The sequence below is a fragment of the Ovis canadensis genome, chromosome 7 (assembly GCF_042477335.2).
Source record: "Ovis canadensis isolate MfBH-ARS-UI-01 breed Bighorn chromosome 7, ARS-UI_OviCan_v2, whole genome shotgun sequence".
NCBI lineage: Eukaryota > Metazoa > Chordata > Mammalia > Artiodactyla > Bovidae > Ovis > Ovis canadensis.
The window spans coordinates 61,459,325-61,477,984 of NC_091251.1; the positions used below are offsets into that span (position 1 = coordinate 61,459,325).

The 18,660-nt window shown below is 42.5% G+C and overlaps 1 protein-coding gene across 1 annotated transcript in view; it reads left to right on the forward strand.

Moving 5' to 3' along the window:
- MYO1E (myosin IE) overlaps positions 1 to 18,660 on the forward strand; it is a 214,948-nt gene that overhangs the window by 82,963 nt on the left and 113,325 nt on the right. Inside the window, exon 2 of the mRNA XM_069596358.1 lies at positions 9,943 to 10,086. Within this exon, the coding sequence (XP_069452459.1) occupies positions 9,943 to 10,086 (144 nt within the window). The remainder of the gene's footprint in view (positions 1 to 9,942; positions 10,087 to 18,660) is intronic.

Below are 18,660 nucleotides of genomic sequence, written 5' to 3' on the forward strand. Positions count from 1 at the left end.
CATGAATACAAAACAGTTTCTGCTTGTAAAAATGAAACCTCGCCTCTCATCTGCTGTCAAAAGGGGGATCTGGCCTTGCCATGTGAGATTGTTCACAGCAGAGGAAAATACGTCTAGGAAGTAGAACTCATTTAAATTCTTTATGGCTAGATTTGAAATTGGTGGGAATAGGCTCAGTAGAGAGTGGCAGTGGGACCCTCATGCGAGGGACACGGCAGCAAGGTATACTGTAAGGGCCCTGTGTCTGTGTGTGTACTTTTCTTCTTAATTTTCATTATTTTTTGGCCACATCACTCAGCATGCAGGATCTTTGTTCTTCAACCAGGGATGGAACTGGTACCCCCTGCAGTTTTCACTTTCATGCATTGGAGAAGGAAATGGCACCCCACTCCAGTGTCCTTGCCTGGGGAATCCCAGGGACGGCGGAGTCTGGTGGGCTGCCATCTTTGGGGTCGCACAGAGTCGGACACGACTGAAGCGACTTAGCAGCAGCAGCAGATGTAGGAAAGTTGTTAAAGGGGTTGAAAATGAAGTTTAGGAAACACTGGAGTAGAGTGTATATGAATGAAGGCCAGAGCTCATTGTAATCTCCTGGGGTGGACATACCACTTGTGGGCAGTGGTGAGGGAGGCAGGGTTCCTGCTTCAGTGATCTTAATGAAAGTGAAGTAGAAGTTGTTCAGTCGTGTCCGACTCTTTGCTACTGCATGGACTATACAGTCCATGGAATTCTCCAGGCCAGAATACTGCACTGGATAGCCTTTCCCTTCTCCAGGGAATCTTCCCGACCTAGGAATCGAACTGGGGTTTCCTTTATTACATGCGGATTCTTTACCGAGTTATCAGGGAAGCTTTCACTTTCACTTTTAAAAAAAAATACTGAAGGGATTTTTAGATTGGAAGAGGTCCAAGCTGAACATGCCTTTTACAAACTGATAGAGAAGGAAATGGCTACCCACTCCAGTATTCTTGCTTGGAAAATTCCATGGACAGGGGAGCCTGGTGGGCTGCTATCCATGGGGTCACAAAGAGTTGGACACCACTGAGCAACTAACATACATTTACAAACTGAAGAGGAGGTTACCTTGCTTTGCAAACTTTCAACCTGATGTGGACAGTTTAATATGAGCTGCTTGTCAGCCAGGACTCTCACCCGTATCCTGTTTGGGATGAGGGTGGAGAAAAAGCTACAAAAATTGTCACAGCTAACCCTCTAGAACTGGGCAATTGATCAGCCTCACCAGTAAAACCACTACACAGTTCTTGACATGACATTAGTACATGGTACGATGCTTCCAGAAGAACCGAAGCTTCATAATGTCTTTGATGATTTAAACAGTGACCCCACATTTGTAAAGGGCATAGAATGGGGCCTGGCTTCTCAGAAGTGTCTTGTGCCATAATCTATCAAACCTAAGATGCTCCTGATTATAAGAGTTAATCTGTGATACAGCATTGGTTATAGGACACATCCTAATGTCACATTGTAAGAATATAAAAAAATGCATCTTATTGATAGAATTGATGGAATATGTTAACTGTTCCTTTATACCATGTTAGGTTTGAACTGTTCACTGATATAAAAAATGATCCTTTTGGGAGCCACATTTCAGTTAGAGTAAGTGAAAGAAAGGGTGTTTCTTTTCCTGGGAGCCCAATGTTATTTAAAGAAGAGTTTACTATAGCTGCAAGCTGGGATGAACAAACTAACACAGAATAACAAGAGAAGATGGGAAAAGTGTCATTTTTACATAGATTTAATTTCATTGTACAAAGTATTTATCCCTTATTTGCATCTTATCTAATTTTTTCACTGAAAAGAACTGTATATGTGTGTATATGTGATCTTCCCTGGTGGCTCAGATGGTAAAGCATCTGTCTACAATTTGGGAGACCCAGGTTCGATCCCTGGGTTGGGACGATCCCCTGGAGAAGGAAATGGCAATCCACTCCAGGACTATTGCCTGGAAAATCCCATGGACAGAGGAGCCTGGTGGGCTACAGCCCATGGGGTCGCAAAGAGTCGGACACGACTGAGTGACTTCACTTCAATTCATACGTTTTATAAATTGTGTGCTCAGTAGAGAAGTAAAACATACAGAAACTACACTTAGGTAAATAACCACATCATTTTAACAACTGTTTTGCCATACACAGATACCATTCTGTATTAATAATATGATGATTGTAATTAAAACCAAATTTGGGCACCTTACCATCTCTCTCTCTTTTTTTTTTTTTCCCTACAAACCTTTTTTTCTCTCCCCTACTCAGTTAGCCCAGACACTGTTGCCAGACTGGTCTGTGCCCCGATCATGTCATCATGTAAAGCCAGCTCTACCCCAAGAAGGACTTGAGATTGGTGTGATTATCCTCTGGGGGCAGTGCAGTGTCAGGAACCTCTTTTCTCCTGAGCAGACCGTTGAGAGGCCCTGAGAGCCTCAGAGAGGCTTAGTGATTTGTGGGAGACCCTGAGGATCTTGCTGGGAGGGCTGGTCTCTGAGAGTTGCCTGTGATTTTTCTGGGATCAGGTTGGTCACAGATGCAACCATGCAGCCTGAGGTGGTCCCAGTTGATGCCTCTTGTTCCAGCTTTATTATTAACAACATCCCCTTCTGCACTCAGTGTCTTGGTTTGCTCTAGTGAGGAAGGGTGACTCTGGCCAACCCTGGCTTAGAAACCGCTGGATCTAATGATCCTGGAGCCAGTGTTCAGACTTGGCCTTGATAGTGGTATTGGAAGTGAGCTGTGGTATAGCAGAAAGAGTGAAGAAAAGGAAGTCAGAAATCCCCATGACAGGTCTCAACCCTGTCCTTTGTATGTGGAAATGCTGCACAAATACTCAGCTTTTGATCAGCTCTCATGTACCTACATGAGTGGAACTAATGAACACATCTTCTACCTTCATTGGGCCTCCTACTCTGTGTGCTAACCTCCCATGGACTTTCCCATCCTCAGCCTCTCCAAGCAGAGGCAACTTGGTATGTTATAATCCCAGGCCTCCCTTTACCCATTTGTAAAATAGTGGTGGCATGATTGTAATATTCACGTCTTATGGGTATTGTGAGAATCCATTGAGATACCATAGAGCTTCGGCATATATTTATGGGTTCAGAAAGAGTCAGTCCCTGTTACGTTAAGGACAAGAGGGGATTAGGAGTTTTGTGGGCTCCTGGCTGCCCGTTCTCACCCCTAGCCCTCGCTCTTCCAGAAACACCCCTTCCTTGTGCTTTGTTCATTGCAGCTCAGCACTGGTACATACTTGCATCTGTCTTCATACCATCAAAACAGTGTGTGTGTGTGTGGAGGCGGGGGAGCGGGCAGTGATCTACGTTTCATGAAGTTAAAACACAATGCTGGCTGACTGTGCCCGGTACATAGACAAACAAATATTTATGGTTGATTTTTCCATCATTTGCAATGGAAGTGTTTTATTCCAGTCAAACAGCAGAACTGCAAAAAGTAGAATACCCAGACTGTCAATTAAAAAGATTGGAACATCTACCAGAGAATTAGATGTCCATGCTGTTCCTGTTATGAGTCACTGGGTCAGAAAATCCCATTAAAAAACAAGTTAAGCTCATCCACAGGCCAGGGCATTACCCATTGTCCGTTGTTGACGATAAGAATATGGTTTCTCTCTCATTGGGGGTGATTTGCTTATAACACTGGGGGCATTCTAGTCCTAGGTTTTTTGGAAATCACCATCCCCAGAAAATGCTTGATTTCATTGGCATCGTATTCAACACTTCTATTTTGTATTAATTAATTAATTAACTTATTTTTGGTTGCACTGGTCTTTCTTGCTGTGTGGGGGCATTTCTCTAGCTGCAGTGAACAGGGGCTGCTCTCTAGTTGCGTGCACTGGCTTCTCATTGCAGAGGCTTTTCTTGTTGTGGAGCATGGGCTCTATGCACACAGGCTTCAGTAGTTGCACGTACATGCTCAGTAGCTGCGGCACATGGGCTTAGTTGCTGCACGACATGTGGAATCTTCCCTGACCAGGGATCGAACCTTTGTCCTCTACATTGGCAGGTGGATTCTTATCCACTGTACCAGCAGGGAGGTCCCCAGCACTTGTTTATTTTTAAATTTTACTTACACATGCATATGGTTCAAAATAGCAGTAAAAAAGTACACTGTGCTGCCAAGTTTAAAATGAAGAGTAAATGTCACCTTTTTTCCCCAGGCCTGCTCCCTGATGGAACCTTGTGTATCTTTCAAGAAAACAATTAAAACACATGTCTTTTAATGTGTCATTCAATACTTAATTCACATACTGATTGCTATTTTTACACATCTGTGGGTCTTGAAGAACTTTCCAAGTCAGCACAGATTCCTTCCCGTGACCACGTGGAACTCCTCTCAGGAGGCGCCATGATGTGATAGGTCTTCAAACCCTGTGTCCACTTATCCCCATTACACACTTTGCTGCAGGGAAGAACCCTGTATATACATCTTGGCATCCTTGGTAGATTTTAAGGTAAATTCTTTAAAATAAAGGTGGAGCAAAGAGAGTATGCCCATTATTTCTGTTTAGTTAACGGTGTTTATATTGGTCTTTGTGACTTTAGTTTCTATCCCTAGTCCTACACAAGTCTATTAATGATACTGTGCCAAAGAATCTATGTTTTCACACTGTGGTGCTGGAGAGGCCTCTTGAAAGTCCCTAAAACCTCTGACTGTGGATCAAAACAAACTGGAAAATTCTTACAGAGATAGGGATACCAGACCACCTGACCTGCCTCCTGAGAAATCTGTATGTGGATCAAGAAGCAACAGTTAGAACTGGACATGGCCAACGGACTGGTTCAGCATTGGGAAAGGAGTACGTCAAGTCTGTATATTGTCAACCTGCTTATTTACCTTTCATGTAGAGTACATCCTGCAGAATGTCGGCTGAATGAACAAGCTGGGATCAAGATTGCTGGGAGAAATATCAATAACCTCAGATATGCAGATGACAGCACCCTTATGGCAGAAAGTGAAGAAGAACTAAAGAGCCTCTTGATGAAAGTGAAAGAGGAGAGTGAAAAAGCTGGCTTAAAACTCAACATTCAAAAGACTAAGATCATGGCATCTGGTCCCATCACTTCATGGCAAATAGATGGGTAAACAGTTGAAACATTAACAGATTTTATTTTCTTGGGCTGCAAAATCACTATAGACAGTGACTGCAGCCATGAAATTAAATGACACTTGCTCCTTAGTAGAAAAGCTATGACCAACCTAGACAGTGTATTCACAAGCAGAGACATCATTTTGCTGACAAAGATCCATATAGTCAAAGCTATTCTTTTTCCTGTAGTTGTGTATGGATGTGAGAGTTGGACCATAAAGAAGGCTGAGTGCCGAAGAATTGATGCTTTTGAACTGTGGTGCTAGAGAGGACTCTTGAGAGTCCCTACAACTGCAAGGAGGTCAAACCAGTCAATCCTAAAGGAAATCAGCCCTAAATATTCATTCAAAGGCCTGTTGCTGAAGCTAAAACTCTAATACTTTGGCCACCTGATGCAAAGAGCTGACTCACTGGAAAAGACCCCAATGCTGGGAAAGATTGAGGGCAGGAGGGGACGACAGAGGATGAGATGGTTGGATGGCATCACTGACTCAATGGACATGAGTTTGAGCAAACTCCAAGAGACAGTGAAGAACATGGGGTCACAAGTGACTGAAAAACAACAAATACTCTCCCTACAGGAGAGCAAGCGTGTGTGTGGCCACCCCTCCCCTAGACCCTGCCCAGCACTGAGCCTCTTGTGTTTACTCAGCATGTTTGATGGCCTCCCTTTCCTGGGCATCTTAAGGGCACTTGAAGAAGTAAAGTTACCCATTATGTGATCATCTCCTCCCTCCGGGATGAACCAAAGAAGGAAAGTGCTCAGAGACACTAGTGAGAGTGTGGCAGCGCCCCCGCTGTGGGCAGGGCTGCCCCGGGGCCTCTTTGTGGGCGTGGAGGTTGGCTTTCAGGACAGTACCTGCCTTTGTGCACTGACTTAACTTTGCTCATCCCAGTCCCCACCCTGCTGAACACACACCAGTTCATGGCACTCCGCCTTTTAAAATCAGTGCCCTGGCTTCTTCCTCCACGTGAGGTACTTCTGTGTCTTGGTGCCACCTCTTAAATGTGAGGAGTAAACCAGGCCATTATGTGGATGTGGGTGAACCCCACGTTTTAAAACTTGAATATGAATCCGTGCTTTTTAATCAGCTGATTCATAATTAGAAAGTAACTATGGACCTGAGAAAATCTGCACTCAATCTTTACCTAGTGGGAAGTATCTCGTTCATATATATATTTTTTTCCTTCTTGGCCACACTGTATAGCATGTGGAATCCTTGTTCCCACCCCAGGGATCTAACCCATGCCCCTTACTTTGGAAGTGTGGAGACTTAACCACAGGACTGCCAGGGAAGTCCTTCTCTTTCAGAACTTGTAATTGTTGTCAGGGTTAGGAGTAACCTTTTATCATCATTATCATTGTTATTATCATTATTATCATTTCTTAGCTGGGGCATCAGCAACCACATTCCCGTCCTTTGTACAACAGTGCTTCACTCACCAAGAACTGTTAGAAAATGAAATACCTTGCTGAGTGCCCCTACTTATTCAAATATTTCCTTTTCTGGTTGGGAAACAAAAAGGTGTTACCCACCCAGAAAGCCCATAGAAGAGAAGGAAGCGGAGTCATGTGCTGGCCTGGTAGCCTGGACCTTGGCCATGAGGAAAAATGTCCCTCCTCACCCAGATGGGGGCGACCCTCAGGTCCTCCCGCAGCAGGTGTGGCCGCCTGTCCTGCCCTTCCCCTCCCAGTCAGGGGCAGGAGAAAGAAGCAAAGGGGTTGAGGTTCTGTGCCCCCAGGAGTGCCGTTCTTATCCACATAATTCGAGGACCATAGTTTGTGATCTGATGGCAACTTTCAGCTTCTGCTTCCAAGGATATTGTCCAGGGTTGTAAGATGACAACCACTTCCCACTCTGTTCCCCACTTACTCGCTGTCAGTGACTGTTCCAAGGAAGGCCTCTGGGAAAGTCATTGTGTGATCAAGTTTATGGTCCCCTACAGGAAAACAGAAAGCTTCCCTGGGCTGGACTGGAAGCCTGTGCATCCCTGTTTGGTTTCCAGGCTCCCTGATCCAGTTCTCACCCTCCGCTAGAACTGCCTAGCCCAGCCCTCTCCCAGCTTTTATTTCCCCATGCGTGGGTTCTGACCTTGCCCTTGGCACTCTGGGCAGGTCAGCCTTCCCCCCGAAAGCTCCGATTACTCCCTCTCTCTCTCAGTGTTGCTCTCAAATCAAATGACTCACTGCCTTGCTAATAGTAAGTGTCAGTCATTCTATTGGTTCCTTATCCTCTTGTAGGTAGAAGTCTGGAGAACCAGCCAGGGGAACTTTTTTTGTGTGGAGGAATATTTGAAACTCCGTACAAGGAGTTCTGTTGTACTGGGGAGTAACTGCCAGTAGAAGGAGGACACTGCCTTTGAGTTGAGACAGACAGTAATGGATCACTCTGCAGTGACAGAGAGAGAAAAGACAGATTGGACTCCAAGGCGGACTTGGATCACATTGAGAAGGCATTTCTGTGGATCAGTACAAACACATACACAGTGACATAGAGCTCCTCCATTTCTTGCCCTTTGTAGACGTTATTCAACATCTACAACTTATTAGTAGCCCTTCTGTTTTGTTCAACTCTGCTTCTATTTTTAGAGAGAAAACAACATTTTGGCCATCTTTTAAGTACATGGATAATTGTTGGTATTGAAAAGAAACATACATACTGGTTAGTTACTCCAGGAGCTTAGTTTTCTCTGCATAGTAAGTTTTGCAGGTGTCCAGAAAGAATATTCAAGCTGGAAAAGGAGGGAGGGCAGCGGAGTCTCCAGGAACCTTTATCTGGTTGGAAATAGACTGTGGACCTTCGACTGAGATCCAGTGAGTCATCCTGTGGCCAGTGCTTTTTGTTTTGCCACAAGAGGAAAGAGAGTGGTGAGGTTTGAGGTAATTTTGTAGAACTGATGCTACATATGATTCTGAGAAAGTCAAATATATCATGTAATGGTTTCCCTCTGCAAGGCAGCATGGGTGGCAAGCCTTCCTGAACCCCTTTTTGGAGCTTGAACCCATGGCGCTATGCTTTTCCCATGATGGCCCCTTCCTTGGCTGGATTTATAATAATTGCTTTCCCAGAAACTCTTAGAATTTGCTGTTATCAAAGGGCCCATATCTCCAGCAGAGAAAACATTATGCAGTTTTTTAAAGGGAAATTTAAAATGTTACCTATCTTGTTTCCTTCCACCTCCCCCTTCTCTCAAAGAGCCTATTGCCTTTTCTCATCCTAGTTTTGACATTTGACAGGTGGCCTTTCTAGACTCCCTTGTTCAGAAATCTTTTTCTTCTTTATTCAGACTCCCTCCCACAAAAGTAAACTTCCCCCCAAAAGTGAATTCCTGAGGAGGGAGAGGAGCCAGTCTTGTTCAGTTCAGTGCCCACCATCCTGGTCCAGTGTGTGACATGTCCAGTAGAGAGTGCGGAGAACTCCAAGGGAAGAAAGAGCCTTCCAATAACTTGTCATGTGTTATTTGTCATTATTTCATATGCATTGGCTTTTTTAATTGCCTGTGAGTGTAGATTATAATGAATATCCTTCTTTGTCTTGTCTTGTCTGGGAAATTCAAAATATTATAGATTCATTTCTCATGGCACTTTCTCCAGGAAGTGGTTTCTCTCTCTCCTGGGGCAAAGGACTCTCCACCCACTCCTGGAACACCCATTTTGCACATGTTTACATATTGACTGTTGCTGACGCACAAATTTTGAATAATTTGGTGGCTATCTAGTGTCCGAGTGCAGCCACCATGATGTACCCATCTGCCCTTAACCCCAGGGCATGGCACATAGCCCAACACATGGGGATCCCATGACAGAAATGCCAAGTGATAGGAAATCCTATCTGGTGCTCAGAGCCACCCCTGGTGTTAAGTTGTAAATCCAGTAAGCAGACAAGGGCTCTGCCTAGCCAAGGAGGCCATGGGATCAGATGAGGTTCTTCTGTCCATAGCATGGGACATAACATGAACATTCTGTGTTCATGTTTAGACCATCTGGTCCATTTCCATGTATGATCAGTCATCAAAATGTAGCTTATCTTTTGAATGTGTGTGTGTATGCTCAGTTACTTCAGTTCTGTCCGACTCTTTGCAACCCTATGGACTGTAGCCCACCAGGCTCCTCTGTCCATGGGATTCTCCAGGCAAGAATACTGGAGTGGTTTGCCATGCCCTTCTTCAGGAGATCTTTCTTACCCAGGGATCGAACCTGCATCTCTTGTGTCTCCTGCATTGCAGGCAGATTCTTCATCCACTGAGCTACCTGGGAAGGCCGATCTTTGAATGTGGAAAATTAATATTGCATCAACAGTGATAAGTTTATGGATGGAAAGCAATTCAGATGGCTTGAGAAATTATGATCACATGATGTAACTATTGTGGGATATGTATTCTTTCTACTTCTGAGTTCTGTCATATAATTTGCAAAACAAGTCTGGAATGTTTCTATTTCATTGCTTATTTGTCAGTCAGTTCTACAAAACAGTAAGCTTGAAGGAATTATCCAAGCCTATTGATCATTTACTGTGCCATTCTCTGGATAGTGCATGGTGCTTTACATGTTGTTTTATTTAATCCTTACAACAACTCTGTGAACTGGGTCTTATTTTTCCCTTTTTATTAAAAAAGAAAAGCTTAAGTGACACAAAAGCTTAGATCACTTTTCCCCACTTCATTTAGGTGGCAAAGCTGAAATCTGAATCTAGATAGCAAGATATTTGTTTGCTTTGCGTGTTCTTACTTGATATAAGGAATATTTGGGAACTTAGTGATAATTTTTTTTCCCTCCAGGAGAAAAATAAACCATCCTCATAATTGTGTGTGTTCCATTTGCAGGGAAGCAAAGGAGCCTACCGGTACCACTGGCAGAGCCACAATGTCAAGCACAGTGGTGTGGATGACATGGTCTTGCTCTCCAAGATCACAGAGAATGCTATCGTGGAGAATCTAAAGAAGAGATACATGGATGACTACATTTTTGTATCCTTTACTGGTTTCCTTGGACGTGTCATCTTAGTAAGATAACATCTAAGTAAGAGACCATCTGAAATTCCAAACTGATGCTTATGTGTTCAAGTCATTTTCACTATTTCAGAATGTGGCTTTGTACTTTTTGTTTCTTGATTCAGGTTACGGGAAGGCCAAAGATGGTGCTAAAGTTGTTTTTCCTTTTTAAATTTATTTTTAGAGGACATTTGCTTTATAATTTTGTGTTGGTTTCTACCATACAACAGCCTGAATCAGCCACAAGTGTACATATATCCCCTTCCTCTTGGCTTCCCTCGTGGCTCAGATGATAAAGAATCTGCCTGCAGTGCAGGAGACCAGGTTCAGTCCCTCAGTTGGGAAGATCCCCTGGAGAAGGGAATGGCAACCGACTCCAGAATTCTTGCCTGGAGAATCCCATGGACAGAGGGGCGTGGTGGGCTACAGTCCATGGAGTTACAAAGAGCTGGACACGACTGAGTGACTAACACACCTCCCTCTTGAACTGCCCTCTCCCCCTGCCCCCATTCCATCCTTCTAGGTTGTCACAGAGCACTGGGTTGAGTTCCCCGTGTTTTATAGCAACTTCCCACTAGCTGTCTGTTTTACATATGGTGATTATGTGTTTCAGTGCTATGGGGCTAAAGACTTTCCTGGTGTTTTTAGTTTAAAGTTTGTTCCTGCATCAAAATCATGATGCGGCCAAGGACTTCCCTGGAGATCTAGTGGTTACGACTCTGTGCTTCCACTGCAGGGAGCACAGGTTCAATCCTTGGTCAGGGAACTCAGACCCCAAATGCCACAGTGTGTGGGGAAAACAAAAATATGAAGCCAGTATTCTCTATTTCAGTCCGTGGCTCCGTACCTTTGATGTGCTCTAGCCAGGCACGTGGTGTCTAAAACCTGTGCTCTTCCTAAAGAATGTCCTGACCTGCAGAATTCTATCAGTAATGTTCCCTAATTGCAAAGCAGAGACTGATAAGTCCAGACTTAAAAGGTTTAAAAAAGATTGCCTCATGCAAAAAATATGCCATTTTGCCTGTTTTTCTGCATTCTTATGTTTTACTAAAAGAAAGAAGAGTCGCGAAGATCAATTACCGACAATGTCTGACATTCTTGAGTTGCACTATATGTTTCAGTCTTGGCTTGCCAGATGCCATTTTGGGTAGGACTGGAAAGCATTCAGAATTGAAATTTGATTCAAATGTGTTGACTTCATTATAAACTTCATAGAGAGATATGATAGTTGCTTAAGTTCCTACAGGATTCAGGAGTTCTGTTTGGTGCAACTATGTAAAGTTACTTTAGCATAATTATTGTAGGGTTGGTCATAGACAAGCAGGGGTCTGTGAAAATCTGTAGAGTAGTACCAGAAAGTTTATGCTCTTGGTGGCTCTTGGTGGTGATGCTGTTGGTGTCTTCTGAGGGTGTGGTGTTCTGGATGGCCATTAAAAGTGGAGTCTTTGAACCATTGTAACATACACTTTTGGTTTTTAACCTCTAAACCTCGGGGAGGTAAAGTCTTCACATCCGTAGCTTCTGTGTATTATTTACACCGCTCCTCTTACTCTTAGATAAAAGTACCCGTAAATATGCAGCAGTAGTTTTGCATCATTTCCATCATTGATGAGGAAGGAGCTCAACTTACCAGGTATTTATGCTAATAAACATTATTTCAAGGTACTTGTATATTTCTAACCAATATGGTGCTGTTTCTTATTTACCATAGGAAATTTTTCCAATTATCTGGGTAGTTAAATCCCTAAACCCCTGCTTTTAAGTATTAATAGATATATTTGGATTCATTAAGCACATTATAATAGCATCTTGATCAAGTGTGGAAGCCCACTGCCCACAGACAAAACCCCACCCATCACAGGATTTTATTGGAATGCAGCTATGCTGGTTGTTTTGAAACCCAAGTAAAATGGTAGGTGTTGCAAGAGGTTATCAGAGGGCAGACACACTGAAACCATACTCACAGAAATCTAGTCAATCTAATCACACTAGGACCACAGCCTTGTCTAACTCAATGAAACTAAGCCATGCCCGCAGGGCAACCCAAGACGGGCAGGTCATGGTGGAGAGGTCTGATAGAATGTGGTCCACTGGAGAAGGGAATGGCAAACCACTTCCGTATTCTTGCCTTGAGAACCCCATGAACAGTATGAAAAGGCAAAATGATAGGATACTGAAAGAGGAACTCCCCAGGTCAGTAGGTGCCCAATATGCTACTGGAGGTCAGTGGAGAAATAACTCCAGAAAGAATGAAGGGATGGAGCCAAAGCAAAAACAATACCCAGTTGTGGATGTGACTGGTCATAGAAGCAAGGTCCGATGGGGTAAAGAGCAGTATTGCATAGGAACCTGGAATGTCAGGTCCATGAATCAAGGCAAATTGGAAGTGGTCAAACAAGAGATGGCAAAGTGAACACTGACATTCTAGGAATCCGTGAACTAAAATGGACTGGAATGGGTGAATTTAACTCAGATGACCATTATATCTACTACTGCGGGCAGGAATCCCTCAGAAGAAATGGAGTAGCCATCATGGTCAACAAAATAGTCTGAAATGTAGTACTTGGATGCAATCTCAAAAATGACAGAATGATCTCTATTCGTTTCCAAGGCAAACCATTCAATATCACAGTAATCCAAGTCTATGCCCCAACCAGTAACACTGAAGAAGCTGAAGTTGAACAGTTCTATGAAGACCTATAAGACCTTTTAGAACTAACACCCAAAAAAGATGTCCTTTTCATTATAGGGGACTGGAATGCAAAAGTAGGAAGTCAAGAAACACCTGGAGTAACAGGCAAATTTGGCCTTGGAATGCGGAATGAAGCAGGGCAAAGACTAATAGAGTTTTGCCAAGATAATGCACTGGTCATAGCAAACATCCTCTTCCAACAACACAAGAGAAGACTCTACACATGGACATCACCAGATGGTCAACACCGAAATCAGATTGATTGTATTCTTTGTAGCCAAAGATGGAGAAGCTCTATACTGGCAACAAAAACAAGAATGGGAGCTGACTATGGCTCAGATCATGAACTCCTTATTACCAAATTCAGACTTAAATTGAAGAAAGTACGGAAAACCGCTAGACCATTCAGGTATGACCTAAATCAAATCCCTTATGATTATACAGTGGAAGTGAGAAATAGATTTAAGGGCCTAGATCTGATAGATAGAGTGTCTGATGAACTATGGAATGAGGTTCGTGACATTGTACAGGAGACAGGGATCAAGACCATCCCCATGGAAAAGAAATGCAAAAAAGCAAAATGGCTGGGGAAACCTTACAAATAGCTGTAAAAAGAAGAGAGGCGAAAAGCAAAGGAGAAAAGGAAAGATATAAGCATCTGAATGCGGAGTTCCAAAGAATAGCAAGAAGAGATAAGAAAGCCTTCTTCAGCGATTAATGCAAAGAAATAGAGGACAACAACAGGATGGGAAAGACTAGAGATCTCTTCAAGAAAATTAGAGATATCAAGGGAACATTTCATGCAAAGATGGGCTCGATAAAGGACAGAAATGGTATGGACCTAACAGAAGCAGAAGATATTAAGAAGAGATGGCAAGAATACACAGAAGAACTGTACAAAAAGGATCTTCACGACCCGGATAATCACGATGGTGTGATCACTCATCTAGAGCCAGACATCCTGGAATGTGAAGTCAAGTTGGCCTTAGAAAGCATCACTACAAACAAAGCTAGTGGAGGTGATGGAATTCCAGGTGAGCTATTTCAAATCCTGAAAGATGATGCTGTGAGAGTGCTGCACTCAATATGCCAGCAAATTTGGAAAACTCAGCAGTGGCCACAGGACTGGAAAAGGTCAGTTTTCATGCCAATACCAAGGAAAGGCAATGCCAAAGAATGCTCAAACTACTGCACAATTGCACTCATCTCACACGCTAGTAAAGTAATGCTCAAAATTCTCCAAGCTAGGCTTTAGCAATACGTGAACCGTGAAGTTCCTGATGTCCAAGCTGGTTTTAGAAAAGGCAGAGGAACCAGAGATCAAATTGCCAACATCCGCTGGATCATGGAAAAAGCAAGAGAGTTCCAGAAAAACATCTATTTCTGCTTTATTGACTATGCCAAAGCCTTTGACTGTGTGGATCACAATAAACTGTGGAAAATTCTGAAAGAGATGGGAATACCAGACCTCCTGACCTGCCTCTTGAGAAACCTATGTGCAAGCCAGGAAGCAACAGTTAGAACTGGACATGGAACAACAGACTGGTTCCAAATAGGAAGAGGAGTACGTCAAGGCTATATATTGTCACCCTGCTTATTTAACTTATATGCAGAGTGCATCATGAGAAATGCTGGACTGGAAAAAACACAAGCTGGAATCAAGATTGCCAGGAGAAATATCAATAACCTCAGATATGCAGATGATAGCACTCTTATGGCAGAAAGTGAAGAGGATCTAAAAAGCCTCTTGATCAAAGTAAAAGAGGAGAGTGAAAAAGTTGGCTTAAAGTTCAACATTCAGAAAATGAAGATCATGGCATCCGGTCCCATCACTCCATGGGAAATAGATAGAGAAGCAGTGGAAACAGTGTCAGACTTTATTTTTGAGGGGCTCCAAAATCACTGCAGGTGGTGATTGCAGCCATGAAATTAAAAGACGCTTACTCCTTGGAAGGAAAGTTATGACCAACCTAGATAGCGTATTCAAAAGCAGAGACATCACTTTCCCAACTAAGATCCGTCTAGTCAAGGCTATGGTTTCCAGTGGTCGTGTATGGATGTGAGAGTTGGACTGTGAAGAAGGCTGAGCACTGAAGAATTGATGATTTTGAACTGTGGTGTTGGGGAAGACTCTTGAGAGTCCCTTGGACTGCAAGGAGATCCAACCAGTCCATTCTGAAGGAGATCAACCCTGGGATTTCTTTGGAAGGAATGATGCTAAAGCTGAAGCTCCAGTACTTTGGCCACCACCTCATGCGAAGAGTTGACTCATTGGAAAAAACTCTGATGCTGGGAGGGATTGGGGGCAGGAGGAGAAGGGGACGACCGAGGATGAGATGGCTGGATGGCATCACTGACTCGATGGACCTGAGTCTGAGTGATCTCCGGGAGTTGGGGATTGACAGGGAGGCCTGGCGTGCTGCGATTCATGGGATCGCAAAGAGTCGGACACGACTGAGCGACTTAACTGGACTTACTTATTGTCTGCTACTGCTTTTATGCTACAGTGGCAGACGAGTATTTGCAACAGACTCTGTGATCCACAAAGCCTGAACTAATTAATCTCTGATCCTTTACAGAGAACATTTGCTGACTCCTGGATACCTGTGCAGAGCTTCCTTTAATTGTATGGAAGCAGTTGTGTGCAGTTGTAAATTTTCATTTTATTTGGCAAAAAAGTTGAAATTTGCTCACTTTATCTAGGCTTATCATTAAAAGGTTTTAATAACTTTTGTGTGCAAGACCCATGCAAACTGGCCGATGATGGACCAGAAAGAGTTGGGATGAATCTGGAAAGCCTGGTTTTGAGCCTTAATCTGCATGAGCTTGGTGATCTTATATAAGTTTTGTGATAAGTTTTTCCTTGATTTCCTGACCTGCAAAATGGAAGTGATGATAAAAACTCCTACATGAGGCTGTTTAGGGTGAATTGAAATAACAAATGCAGTAAATACATGATTAGTGTTAGTTATTATTATCATACATTAAGGCAAGTGTACAAGTTCTCTCATATTTCTGAATTATGTTCCAAAACTCAATTATAAAGTTGGTTTTTGGACACTCAGATGCATTTTACCATAGAAACTTTTAAAGGGTGGATAGGTTTATTGACAAGCCCATAAAAGGCTAATTTCCAATGAATGTAGTTGAACTCATTATTTATTGGAATGTTCTTAGAACATGGGCTCATTATTTATGTAGACATGGTTTTTGATTAGCTGGGTTAGAAAAGAAAAAAATGGTTATCAGCAGCAGTCCGTCATCAACCCAGACAGACTTGCTTTTCCCTGTATGGTCATTTACCTCTAAAACACTAGAAATTCCTTAAGAACAGGGATTGTGTCCTTTACTTCTCTTTTAAAAACTAAAGTTTAAAAACCACTTTAAAGCAATAAATGTTCATTTTAAATGATTACAAAATGCAGTTAACTAGAAAGGAGAACAGTAAAATCCCTTGGAATCCCACCATATAAGGTTTGCTCCTATTAACCTAATATATTTTTAATATATTCTTAATTAACCAGTTTGATCACGTATAGACATGTATGGGCTTCCCTGGTGGACCAAACAACAAGACGTGTATATATGCATGTGCCTTCTTGTTAATTTTAGCTAAAAAATGTCACCATCCTGCATTGTTTATTTCTTTCCCACATCATTTTTGGCATGGTGCATTATATTAAGTGTTTGTTGAAAATTTGTTGACTATGAAGACTTGCTTTTTATATTCAGACAGCAGAATTCTAAAATGACTCACACCGAGGGGGCTGATTCCCAGTCTTTGAATTAATGTCTTTGAATCAATGACTGACTAATCATGTGTTCTACCAAGGAAATGAGTTAGTTGACCACTAATGGACTTTCTGTTGTAGAAATCTCTGCCCACTCAGTATATGAGAAATTTGACATCAGTGTGCTTTCCGGCAATAGCACAGAGCAGCTTTCAGCTTTGAGGAAGCTTGGTGGCTCTTTTGGATGTTTATGAAATGATGCCAAGGGTCTAACTGCAAATCTTTTCCTCTAATAGGAGGTAAATCAGTTTAATGCCAAGGGAATATTATTATGATAGGGTCCCATTGGTATTGTAAATGAGTTTCCCCTCCCTCTCTTCTAAGCTCAATAGTGAAGACAAGAAGAGATTCAATCTTAGATTAAGTTATAATATTGTTCATTTGACCTCTTCTGCATCTAATAGCAGCACATTGTCTTGTGCTGAAGGTCAGTATTTGGAATGATCAATGGTTAATGCATTCAAGCTGACTGCACATTTCTTTGTTCCACAGTAGGAAAAAAAATCTGCTTAGAGAATGTGAGCATTGTCAACCAAGGAAAATCCATTTTTTCAGTTATTTATCCTAAGACCAGGAAGGTTTCATTTCCTATTTTCTGAAGTGTTGCCACCCTTCTTACAATTTCAGTTCTAAAATATAGGAGGGAAACCTCATTGTGTTCGCCCTCTGCTTGGTGAGACATCACTTACAGCCAGTGGGCTGACAAAAATAGTTCTTGCACAAAGCACGATGGCCTCATTGGGTCCAGCTTTCTCCAAACTTGTTTTTCCTCAGAGACCACACTCAAGTGTGCTTGGCATTTTCAACCCTTCAATTAGGACTTGAGACACTTGTGCCAGAACCAACCAGAGCTCAAAGCAGCACCCTTGTTCCAAGTGAGGTTTGGCCCTTTGCTGTCAGTTCATGTTGGGGTTGGGGGGGAATGTCGCGCAGTGAGATGAATGTGGGTCTGATGGCCAGAGCCAGGGGCTCAAGTTCCATCATTTCCACATATGTGACTTCGCACGTCACCTCACCTCCCTGCGCCACCTCAGTGTTGAATCCAGGGAGGTTGACTAGATCAGTGTGGGCAGTTAGGGGGAATTCACTGGCTATTAAAATGTTTTTTAAAAAAGTTAAACTCTTGTTACAAAACAGAAAGAAACTCAGAGACTTAGAAAACAAACTTATGGTTGCCAGGGGGAAGGGATAGTTAGGGAGTTTGGGAAGGTCATATACATACTCCTATATTCAAAATGAATAGCCAACAAGGACCTGTTGTATAACACATGGAACTCTACTCAGTGTTATGGGCCAGCCTGGATAGGAGGGGAGCTTGGGAGAGAATCGATACATGTATATGTATGGCTGAGTCCCTTCATTGTTTACCTGAAATTACCACAACATTGTTAATCGGCTATACCCCGAAACAAAATAAAAAGTTTAAAGTTTAAAAAATAAAATAGAGTATGAGCTATTTTAAATATAAAAAACGTTTAACTTTTCCTTATAAGACCATTAAAAACAAATTTATAGAAGCAGCGCTACCATCATATTTCATAAAAGAAAGAATATTTCAACACCTCCCAAACAGAAAGGAAATAGTTTAAGAGTAAAGGATGGCCTTTATACTGGAAAAACTGGACTTTATGAAAAATTGAGGGCTCTCTTTCTCTTTTTGTCATTCTTGTTGCGGATCAATGAAAGCTTATGGATCCATGGACAAACATTTGGGAGCCAGTCAATTAAAGATCTGTTGGTGCTCTTCTGTCTTGCGTATTCTGTTGGCAATAATAAGATGGCATTTACTTTACTTCCTTTTTTTAAAAATCATAGCCTTGTATATCTACATACAATTTGAAAGTTAGCCTTGGGCCACACCTTTCTAGCTAAAAGTTATGTGGGTAGAGACAGTGATGAAACAGCTTTTTCCGAAGGCACACCTGAATTATGCAGCAAGGAGTGGGAGTGAGTATTGGACTTATCTGGAAAGTGGCCCAACCCAGTAGAAGACCTGTGTGTGCCCTCTTGAAAGTAGCTGAGGTGTCTGCAGACCCAGGCAGGTGGGAAAAATATGTTTGTTTCCTT